Source organism: Capricornis sumatraensis, chromosome 11, assembly GCF_032405125.1.
Source record: "Capricornis sumatraensis isolate serow.1 chromosome 11, serow.2, whole genome shotgun sequence".
Taxonomy (NCBI): Eukaryota; Metazoa; Chordata; class Mammalia; order Artiodactyla; family Bovidae; genus Capricornis; species Capricornis sumatraensis.
In genome coordinates, this window is record NC_091079.1 from 74,920,963 (window position 1) to 74,933,705 (window position 12,743).

At 36.4% G+C, this 12,743-nt stretch overlaps 1 protein-coding gene across 1 annotated transcript in view; it reads right to left on the minus strand.

Annotated features, from left to right (window-relative positions):
- Positions 1-12,743, minus strand: part of EMC2 (ER membrane protein complex subunit 2) — a 56,326-nt gene that overhangs the window by 27,105 nt on the left and 16,478 nt on the right. Inside the window, exon 5 of the mRNA XM_068983674.1 lies at positions 9,135-9,192. Coding sequence (XP_068839775.1) covers positions 9,135-9,192 — 58 coding nt within the window. The remainder of the gene's footprint in view (positions 1-9,134; positions 9,193-12,743) is intronic.

A 12,743-nucleotide genomic window follows, 5' to 3' on the forward strand; every position in this document is an offset into this window, starting at 1 on the left:
AAGGAGGCAAGAATATACAATGGAGTAAAGACAATCTCTTTAACAAGTGGTACTGGGAAAACTGGTCAACCACTTGTAAAAGAATGAAACTAGATCACTTTCTAACACCACACACAAAAATAAACTCAAAATCGGTTAAAGATCTAAATGTAAGACCAGAAACTATAAAACTCCTAGAGGAGAACATAGGCAAAACACTCTCTGACATAAATCACAGCAGGATCCTCTGTGATCCACCTCCCAGAATTCTGGAAATAAAAGCAAAAATAAACAAATGGGACCTAATTAAACTTAAAAGCTTCTGCACAACAAAGGAAAATATAAGCAAGGTGAAAAGACAGCCTTCTGAATGGGAGAAGATAATAGCAAATGAAACAACTGACAAACAACTAATCTCAAAAATATACAAGCAACTTATGCAACTCAATTCCAGAAAAATAAACGACCCAATCAAAAAATGGGCCAAAGAACTAAATAGACATTTCTCCAAAGAAGACATATGGATGGCTAACAAACACATGAAAAGATGCTCAACATGACTCATTATCAGAGAAATGCAAATCAAAACCACAATGAGGTACCACTTCACACCAGTCAGAATGTCTGCGATCCAAAAATGTGCAAGCAATAAATGCTGGAGAGGATGTGGAGAAAAGGGAACCCTCCTACACTGTTGGTGGGAATGCAAACTAGTACAGCCACTATGGAGAACAGTGTGGAGATTCCTTAAAAAATTGCAAATAGAACTGCCATATGACACAGCAATCCCACTGCTGGGCATACACACCGAGGAAACCAGAATTGAAAGACACACATGTACCCCAATGTTCACTGCAGCACTGTTTATAACAGCCAGGACATGGAAACAACCTAGATGTCCATCAGCAGATGAATGGATAAGAAAGCTGTGGTACATATACACAATGGAATATTACTCAGCCGTTAAAAAGAATACATTTGAATCAGTTCTGATGAGATGGATGAAACTGGAGCCGATTATACAGAGTGAAGTAAGCCAGAAAGAAAAACACCAATACAGTATACTAACACATATATATGGAATTTAGAAAGATGGCAATGATGACCCTGTATGCAAGACAGCAAAAAAGACACAGATGTGTATAGCGGACTTTTGGACTCAGAAGGAGAGGGAGGGTGGGATGATTTGGGAGAATGGCATTGAAACATGTATACTATCATGTAAGAATCGAATCACCAGTCTTTGTCCGATGCAGGATACAGCATGCTTGGGGCTGGTGCACGGGGATGACACAGAGGGATGTTGTGGGGAGGGAGGTGGGAGGGGGGTTCATGTTTGGGAACGCATGTACACCCGTGGTGGATTTATGTCAATGTATGGCAAAACCAATACAGTATTGTAAAGTAAAATAAAGTAAAAATAAAAATTTTAAAAAAATAAAAAAATAAAAAACAAATTAAAAGACTACTAAGCAGGGATTTCACTTCCAGCCAAGATGGAGTAAGAGGGAGCAGTTTTATCCTCTTAACTGAAAATGCTAACTGTAACTAAATATAAATTTATATGTAACAACTATTTTTAAGGCAGAGGACAAAAAGGGAAAAAAAAAAAAAAGGAGAGATGATTCCTGACAGGCAGAAACATACAAGGTGAGTCCTATTTTTATTGCCCTGGTTCACTGCTTTGAGAGTTTCAAGAGTGCTATGCAAGAAAAGAAAACCAGCTTGAACGCAGATGAATCTATGAGTTCAGAAAGCACTCAAGAGTCCAAGAAGATCAACGTGCTAGAGTTCATGGGGCAGAGTACAAGAAAATAAAGAAAAATATGTAAGACTCTAAAGAGATTTCCCTTGAATCTCAAAGGTTCCCCTTAAGTACTAAATACCTATGTACTGATTGGTGCACGTTTATGAGAATACTGCTCCCCTGGAGTAGTGATTAGTATTGATCAGTACTGATCAGTGCATGGGTACGAGGAAACTTCAAATGCCAATAAAAGATCTAAGAGAAACATTTAGGGGGAAAAGTGCCCCAGAGCTCACACAAGGCTGGGAACAGTGTCTTTTTCTACCAGCCAGACTGGAAGATGCCATGATTCCTAAAACAGTGGATTGAGTACTAAGATGGACCTATTGGGGAATAATTAGTCCCAGGATAAACAATGCTCTGGGCCTGTCTCACAAAGACCCAAAAGGATAAAATTGTTTGTAATTTAATTATGTACTACAAGAAAGAATATTTATATATTCATATATATATGAATATAAAAAACAGAAGGGGCAAAGAAAACTTTAGACGATGATTCTGTTCACTATCTTAATTGTGGTGATGGTTTCACAGGTATATACAATCGTCAAAATTTATGAAATTATACACTTTAAATATGTGCAGTCTATTCTACATAAATTATATGCCAAAATAGTTTAAATAATAGCATTAGACTAAACATTGTCTTAACTGTTTATCAATTTCCATTTATATTTCTTTCTCACATCTCATGAAATGTGCCAATGTTTTGAATTCTTCTGAATTTCTTCTTTAGATCGACCTTTAAATCAAAAACGAAAACTGCTCCACATTTCACAAGCAATTTTAATAATGGAGTCAGAATTTCTATTATAAAATATGAAACGGAAAAAGTTCTTATGATCATAAATTTGTTACATAACTCTGTAACATTATCTACTATGCTGCTGCTGCTAAGTCGCTTCCGTTGTGTCCGACTTTGTGCGACCCCACAGACGGCAGCCCACCAGGCTCCCCCGTCCCTGGGATTCTCCAGGCAAGAACACTGGAGTGGGTTGCCATTTCCTTCTCCAATGCATGAAAGTGAAAAGTGAAAGGGAAGTAGCTCAGTCGTGTCCGACTCTTCACGACCCCATGGACTGCAGCCTACCAGGCTCCTCCGTCCATGGGATTTTCCAGGCAAGAGTACTGGAGTGGGGTACCATCTCCTTCTCCAATTATCTACTATAGTTAGCTATCAATTTTTTCCTGAAAGATATGCTACACCTCCAAAAAAAATAGGCCATGCAGGGAAAGAACCTAGAAAAGGATTAAAGGACTAAGGTCTACCAGTTAAGTACAATGCAGAGCAACCCCTTCCCCAGATGCTGAGACCCAGAAAGACCACTGGCCAACAGAGGGAAAGCAGAATTCCAGGTTCTTTTGCTTCCAAGGCTTATGCCATGACCCTGGGAAATATAGCCTTCTAAAAGCATCTTCACGCTTGGCACAGAGGCAATTATATCTAATTCCAACATAAGGGTTATGGCATAAGCCTTAGAGGCAGCCGTCTTTCTGGGTCTCAACATCTGGGGTAGAGGAAGTTCTAGTTTGTACTTTACCAGTAAGCCACCTTAGATCCCCATAATCTTTAGCCTAAGACAGAACTATCTCCAAATTACGTAATTTATCTCTTTTAACCCCTTTCAAACCATCTCCCACATTACTGGCAGTTATCTTTAAAACAAAAAATCTGGTGGTACTTTGCCAATCAAATTTGACTTCACTCCCCATTTTCTAAGAATTAAAATTCTGTTATACTCTATATCATATAATAACCTATAAAGGAATAATCTACAAAAAAACTCAACTTACTATTCTGATAACTGAAACAAAAACAACATTGCAAATCAACCACAATTAAAACAAGAAGAAATCAGAAAGAGAAATAAAAACTTTATTGATAATGCAGAAAAAAAATTATAAAGTGTAATATATCAGGTTGTTCACAAATGTAGAACTTCTTGTACTGCCAATCACTCAGGACAATGAACCAACTAAAAGGTATAAAATATTGCCCCTTAAAGCCCTAGTCTTCCTCAGTGGTGAATCAGTGGTGAAGAAGGGGTAGGTTAAACTTATGCAGAGCGCTAGAACCCTGCTGTCTTCAATAAGACTAGAAATGAAATTTCATGAAATAACTGCATTAAAGAAGGCAGTTCAAAAAGAGAAAAGTGGCCTTTTAAGCATATTAAAAGATATTCAGAATCTCTCATAATGCAAATTATATATTTAACTAATTACACTGAAAGTGAAAGTGAAGTCGCTCAGTCATGTCTGACTCTTTGCAACCCCATGGACTGTAGCCTACCAGGCTCCTCAGTCCATGGAATTTTCTAGGCAAGAGTACTGGAGTGGGTTGCCATTTCCTTCTCCAGGAGATCTTCCCAACCAAGGGATCAAACCCAGGTCTCCTGCACTGCAGGCAGACACTTTACCGTCTGAGCCACCATTGGACAAAGTTAAAAATGAAAAAAAGCTGATAATATACCATGTGGGAGGATACTGGGAAAGAAGCACTCTCATATACCATGTAAGTGAGTACAGATGATTGAAAAGCTTTTGTGGAGGGAAATTAGGCAGTATCTATTAATTTTTAAGATACATGGACCTCCTGACCCAGATTTCACTTCTAGGAATCTATACTACAAATGACATGTAATGCAACACTGCTTCTGGGAGGAATGTATCAGATACCAAAGGATCTTAATTAGTTCAAGAAAGTTTTTCATCAAAATAAGGATTATATATCCATATACTACAATGCTATTAGCAACTTAAAGGATGAGATAAAGGATGTGCTGACATAGATGACTTAGGTAGAGTTTGGGGCTTCCCAGGGAGCTCAATGATAAAGAATCCACCTACCAATGCAGAAGGTGCAAGAGACACACTTTAGCAGGGGTGGGAGGGAGGAAGGGGAGAGATTAAAAAAAAAACAACAACAAAGAAGAGACACAGGTTCAATCCCGGGTTGGGAAGATCCCCTGGAAAAGCAAAGGGCAACCCACTCTAATATTCTTGCCTGAAAAATGCTATGGACAGAGGAGCTGGACACAATTGAACACTTTTACTTAAAAGGTAGAGTATGCCACCATCTGCATTTCTAACCATTCTCCCTATTAAAAGGGACACACACATACACACATATGCATAAGACCTGTTTGTGTGAGCATGAGAAAAAATTTCTGGAAAAATTCTTAAGAAACATTTGCCTAAGTGAAGGAGGGCTTGAGATCTAGGATGGGAGGACTTATTTTTCAACATATATGCTAGTATTGTTTGCAATTTTTAACATGCGTACATACTACTTTTTTCAAAAGAGCATTTTGCAACTTTTAAAAAATAGATGAGATGACCCATTTTAGCAATCTCCCTAAATCTGAAACTTCCACTTCAATCAATTTTTTCTTTTCTCCCAAGGTAGGTCTTGAACTTTAATAACCCTAAGCCTTACTTTTTACATAATGGAATATGATGTCTTTCCCCAGCCAGTCATCTGTCTTAATTAAGCCATGCTCAACCATTAAGGCCTACAAGGCTCAGAAATACTGCAGCAAATCACCAAAGAATCAGGATTTAGTACGTCTATTTCAAGATTTATAATCTGTTAAGTACATCATGCTATCTCTCTAAAGCAAAGTCAAGGATAATGTCTAAATCATCCTTCTCGTCTCTATACCAAGCACATATCAAGCACTCAACAAATATTTTTTGAAAGAATAATGAATGCATATGAGAGGGAAAGAGAGTTCCTTAAAACTTTAATGAATAACCTCATTTTTATACTGGATATCCAGGAATACAGGAGCACAAGATCAATGAAAGAGTCATAAAGTCAGTGTTAAACAATGTAAAACCCTACAGTATAAAAGCTTGAATTGTAACTATGGATATAACCGTGAAACTTACACAGTAACATTACTGTTTCAGTTCAGTTCAGTCATTCAGTCAGATCTGACTCTTTGTGACCCCATGGACTGCAGCACATCAGGCCTCCCTGTCCATAGCCAACTCCCAGACTTTACTCAAACTCATGTCCATAGAGTCGGTGATGCCATTCAGCCATCTCATCCTCTGTCGTCCCCCTCTCCTCCTGCCTTCAATCTTTCCAGCATCAGGATCTTTTCAAATGAGTCAGTTCTTTGCATCAGGGGGCCAAAGTATTCGAGTTTCAGCTTCAGCATCAATCCTTCCAATGAATATTGGAATACTGGAATAAAGGAAATCAGGACTAATTTCCTTTAGGATGGACTGGTTGAATCTGCTTGCAGTCCAAGGGACTCTCAAGAGTCTTCTCCAACACCACAGTTCAAAAGTATCAATTCTTCGGTGCTCAGCTTTCTTTATAGTCCAACTCTCACATCCATACATGACTACTGGAAAAACCAGAGCTTTAACTAGACGGACCTTTGTCAGCAAAGTAATGTCTCTGTTTTTTAATATGCTTTTTAGGTTGTTTATAACCTTTTTTCAAGGAGCAAGCATCTTTTAATTTCATGGCTGCAGTCACCATCTGCAGTGATTTTGGAGCCCAAGAAAATAAAGTCTGTCACTGTTTCCCCATCTATTTGCCATGAAGTGATGGGACCGGATGCCATGATCTTAGTTTTCTAAATGCTGAGCTTTAAGCCAACTTTTCTACTCTCCTCTCTCACTTTCATCAAGAGGATCATTTTCTTCTTCACTTTCTGCCATAAGTGTGGTGTCATCTGCATATCTGAGGTTATTGATATTTCTCCCGGCAATGTTGATTCCAGCTTGTGCTTCATCCAGCCCAGCATTTCTCATGATGTACTTTGTGTATAAGTTAAATAAGCAGGGTGTCAATATACAGCCTTGACGTATTCCTTTCCCTATCTCGAACCAGTCTGTTGTTCCATGTCTGGTTCTAACTGTTGCTTCCTGACCTGCGAACAGATTTCTCAAGAGGCAGGTCAGGTGGTCTGGTAGTCCCTTCTCCTTAAGAATTTTCCAGAGTTTGTTGTGATTCACACAGTCAAAGGCTTTAGCATAGTCAATAAAGCAGAAATAGATGTTTTTCTGGAACTCTCTTGCTTTTTTGATGATCCACTGGATGTTGGCAATTTGATCTCTGGTTCCTCTGCCTTTTCTAAATCCAGCTTCATTTGGAAGTTCTTGGTTCACGTATTGCTGAAGCCTGGCTTGGAGAATTTTGAGCATTACTTTACTAGCATGTGAGGTGAGTGCAATTGTGCGGTAGTTTGAGCATTCTTTGGCATTGCCTTTCTTTGGGATTGGAATGAAAACTGATCTTTTCCAGTCCTGTGGCCACTGCTGAGTTTTCCAAATTTGCTGGCATATTGAGTGCAGCACTTTCAGAGCTTCATCTTTTAGGATTTAAAATAGCTCCAATGGAATTCTATCACCTCCGCTATCTTTGTTTATAGTGATGCTTTCTAAGGCCCGCTTGACTTCACATTCCAGGATGTCTGGCTCTAGGTGAGTGATCACACTATCGTGATTACCTGGGTGGTGAAGATCTTTTTTGTATAGTTCTTCTGTGTATTCTTGCTACCTCTTCTTAATATCTTCTGCTTCTGTTAGGTGCATACCATTTCTGTCCTTTATTGTGCCCATCTTTGCATAAAAAAGTTCCCTTGGTATCTCTAATTTTCTTGAAGAGATCTGTAGTCTTTCCCATTCTGTTGTTGTTCTCTATTTCTTTGCGCTGATCATTCAGGAAGGCTTTCTTATCTCTCCTTGCTATTCTTTGGAACTCTGCATTCAAATGGGTATACCTTTCCTTTTTTTCCTTTGCCTTTTGCTTCTCTTCTATTCACAGCTATTTGTAAGGCCTCCTCAGACAACCATTTTGCCCTTTTGCATTTCTTTTCCTTGGGAATGGTCTTGATCCCTGCCTCCTGTACAATGTCATGAACCTCTGTCCATAGTTCTTCAGGCACGCTGTCTGTACTGTTTAATGTAAGTAAAGTCTTCCCCTACCAGACTTTATTAGTTCTAGATCTTATATGGCTTTGTTTTTCTCCCTTAATGTCTACCACAGTGTTCTATGGATATGGTAACAGAAATACTGTCTTTATTTTTAGTAACATCAACCCTTTGGTGGCTCCTGACAGATACTCAAATAAATATTTCCAGAAGGACAGAAAGGACTGAGAGAAGATTAGATAAAAATAACATTTGATGAAAGAATAATACATCTAACAAAGCTGAATTCAGTCACTTTGTTCTAAAATGTTTACCTAACAACCAAATGATTTAGTTACTACCCCTTCAGATAATCTATGAGGGGAGCCAAGTCATAAAACATGAAAAATACTACAAAGACAGGATAATATTTAGTTACATATTATCTTAGACCCTGTAGTAAAGTAATTTCTTTAAAATATGCCCAACTTAAACTGACACAGAAATATTTGACTTCTAATTCTAAAAAATACATTACAAACTACTGGTTTTTAAACTAGCATTAGAAAATTACATGAAACAAGTTTTTCAGAAATCTGGTATCATATTTTCAATATATGGCTGCAAAAAACATGAATACCTTTAAAACTGTGGTGAAATCTTACAGCTGAAATAAGTACATGAGAAAATCTTCAGGAAGAGAAAAATGGTCCATTTTATAAGGGATTGTTTTATTAAAACAGAGAGCAACATATTAGGAAAAATAAAATTAAAAGATTATTAAATTTTTTTTCAATTTTAACGTTTTAGACATTTAGAATATCTAAATCAACTGCTTTTTAATAACACATAGGCTTGTAGCTGTCAAAACTTTTCTCTGAATTTCTATATTCTGAGAATCCTTACCATTTAAATATCTACAAAACACCCAGGAAGTTACCAGAGAAAATTTCCCTAGGGTGGGATTATAGTAAAAGAAATAATCTAAGTCATCATATCAATACAGTAAACTAAAATGTTCTCAATATTAAAAAAAATTTTTTTTTTCACCAGGATATTTTTAGAACAGGTCATACTACCAAAAAGCCTTTCATTAATTAACTCCATAGATTAATTACTGAGATGACATCTTTCATTTTTCAATAAGAGAACTAAAATATAACTATCCAAACAAGACAAGTTAGTATTTAATAAACTTGAAAATATTACAGAAACTATAAGTTCTGACAGGTGTTTGTTCTTATAAGCACATAAAATTTATTCTATCTAAATTTCAAATAGTTGCTTTCTAATAAGAGATCTTGTAAGTTAAATTTAACTGAAGAGTTAAAACCTACTTTTTTTAAAGTGACCCATCATGAGATATTTCAAATAACAAAATAAAATATGTTTCCATGTGTATTTTTCCACTATTTCTAAAATAATTTCACTTCTTAACACAGAATTAACTGATCTTCAGGACAACCAGCTAACTTACAGTGTTAGTTGGGTCTTCTTGTAAAATTCGATCATATAGCTGAATAGCATCATCATATCTATTTAAAAAGAAAAAGAAATATCAAGAATCATTACCTTAACATTTAATGACAAATAGTAAATACAGAAAAAGATTAACCTGGAAAGACTGATCTTCACATAATAGTAAATTTGATACAATGTCATTTTCTAAGCAAAAAAAAAAAGTCATAAATAAAATATTTATAGAAAAACTTACTTCAAAAACATACTGATTCGACTTGGTCTAAATACAAAGGTAAAAACTACAGCTCAAAGAGATACCTCTGTGGCCCTAGTTACACCTAGAATTACAGCAAATAAAGTATTTTTTTTTTAAGTTTAATTTTAAAAAATATTTTCACAAGGAAATGATCTAATTTTTTTTTTTTTTAGGTCACTAAATCATGTCTGATTCTTTTGTGACCCCATGGACTGTAGACTGCCAGGCTCCTCTGTCCATGGGATTTCCCAGTCAAGAATATTGGAGTGGGTTGCCATTTCCTTCTGCAGGGGATCTTCCCAACCCAAGGATCACATTAATGCTTCACAGGGGGATTCTTTACCACTGAGCCACCTGAGAAGCCCCAACTATGTGTTAATTTTCCTTTAATAAATATTTATGAGAGTTTTTCTTAGTCGAGCTGGTAAAGTTCAATTCATTAAGCACCTATTAAGGAATTCCCTGGTGGCTCAGTCAGTAAAGAATCTGCCTGCCATGCAGGAGACCTGGGATGGATCCCTGGGTCGGGAAGATCCCCTGCAGAAGGAAATGGCAACCCACTCTGGTCTTGCCTGGAAAATCCCACGCACATGGACAGGGAAGCCCATGGGGTCACAAGAGTTGGACACGACTTAGCAACTAAACTAAGTATGTACACATAATATACTCTACTGGGTTACAATCTCATATCAGTTCAGTTCAGTTTAGTCATTCAGTCGTGTCCAACTCTTTGTGACCCCATGGGCTGCAGCATGCCAGACTTCCCTGTCGATCACCAACTCCTGGAGATTGATCAAACTCATGTCCATCGGGTCACTGATGCCATCCAACCATCTCATCCTCTGTTGTCCCCTTCTCCTCTTGCCTTCAATCTTTCCCAGGATCAGGGTCTTTTTCAATGAGTCAGTTCTTCACATTAGGTGGCCAAAGTATTGGAGCTTCAGCTTCAGCTTCAGTCTTTCCAATGAATATTTAGGACTGATTTCTTTTAAGGTTGACTGGTTTGATCTCCTTGCAGTCTAAGGGACTCTCAAGAGTCTTTTCCAACACTATAGTTCACAATCTCACATGGGCAACAACAAATTTATCAAATGAAAAAATAAGCAAATATGACAGGATAAAACTAAGAAGCCAAAATTAACATTGTATGATAGTGAATCAAAAGGAGTGATACATCAGAAATCAATAAAGCACTTTATCTAACAATACACTCCTATATATGGTAATCTTATTTGGAGTACAAGGATATAGCTAAGTGATTCTGAAATTCCTACCTAATCATATCCATAACCCCCAACTCCCTTCCAATCAATTTCTTCACTTCCAGATAGAGATCTTTAGAGAAAGCAAAAATCTATGTTTAAAATTTTTATAACAGTGTTTATAAAACTAGGGACAGCAGATATACTCTTGTGATCTATTCTTAAGTTCTCTATGATAATTTTTTAAGCTTTTCTCTTAGTGATACTCAAGACATAGAATATTCTATATCATCAAATGACACATCCTTTAATCAAACACTGCCCCCCAATTTTAACAACCAAGCCTGTATTTGTGATTATGGTCATGCCAATAGATAAGAATATTTTAACTAATGATAGCAGACTACTGAGAAAATTAAAAGCAGATTTAATTTGTAAATATGATTATACAATGCAAAGGCCAAACAGCATCACTACATCCTAAGTTAATCAGAGTTAGCAACAGCTCAGAAAAAGAAAATCACTTTGGAAATCAAATACATGATAATATTTGATTATAGGTATGCTAGCCTCACAAGAATCTGCAACTACAGAAACAGAAAATAAAGTCATTAAATAATAATATAACAAAACAATAAAGTATATAAACAAGGGCAAAAATTAATGCTATAAAGCACTGGTTCTCACAAGACAAAGTACATGAGAATCACCTGGGGATCTTTTCCCAGCTATATAACCTCTGGGAAATATACTGGAAATGACAGAGGAAAATAGGAAACCATTCATTTCATTAATACATGATACTAATAATGTGAATTCTTTGGATTTTCTAGTCTTTTTGGTATTTTATTAGAAAACTTACATTTCTTTACAGTTTGAAAATTATATACATAAGGCATTAATAGTTTTATATTTGAACATATTTAAGTTGTAATTTTAAAAATATAATTTATGTAAAAACTGGGTGTGATGATTAATTTTCTGTGTCAGTCATGGGGTACCAAGATCAAATATTATTTCTGGGTATGTCTGAAGGTGTTTCCAGATAAGATTAGTATTTGAATCCATGTACTCAGTAAAACAGACTACCTTCCCCAATGTGGTGGGCACCATACAATCCCTTGAGGGCCTAAACAGAAGAAGGGAAGAACAAGGAGGAATTCATCTCCTTTTACTGCCTCATACTGCTAGAGCAGGGACATTTCATCTCACCTTCTCCTGCCTTCAGACTTCAAATTGAAATTTACACCATCAGCTCTCCTGGCTCTCAGGCCTTCAGACCTGGTCTCAGACTGAATTAGAGTACCAGCTTTCCTGGGTCTCCAGGTCACAGACAGCACATCTTGGGACTTCTCAGCCTCTATATCTGCCTCACAGTAAATCTCAATTATGCACACTCATGCACGCAGACACACACACACACCTCATTGGTTCTGTTTCTCTAGAGAATCCTGGCTAATACATTAAAGGTCCATAAAAATTTACCTTGAGTCAACAACATTCTCAAATCTACCTGTCTACTGTCCTGCATTACACCCTTGATTGATTTCAGATTTATGTCAGTAGAGTGAAAGCTAGGCAACTACATACTTTTTAAATGTCACAGAAAATTCTAATTCACACAATCATGTATGAAAATGATTAAAGGTCCTATAAAAACACATAAACAACCACTCTTTCCAGAAAAATAGTAAAATCTTACTAGGTAAAATGATATGAGTTTCAATTAAAGTATAAAGACTTAAAGAAACTAAAGTTTGCTAGAAACTTGAGTTAATACTTAAGACTAAATTATTGCTACCATATTAATTTTTTGTATGATTGGAAAGAAGGTAGAGAAATAATCACTATTAAAATGTGTTAAAAAGACAACCTGAAAAATCATTCATTTTAGACTCTGGGATGTGTTTTGTTATTTATATATTTCAAGAATGCTCTAGGAATTCATACTATTTGAAGTTAAAAAAAAAAGTGGTAATAGAATAGAATACTGATTCAGGAGCAGTCCTTTGCAGATTTCTTCCATTCTGCTCTGATTCAAAATTATTTTCAGCTCACCTGTAATACTACTTTATTTATCCATGCCCTTTGCTTAGAAGATCCAAAGATAGTAGAATACACATAGATAAAACAGATCAGCCAAAAGCCAAGGAATAAAAAGGTTAAG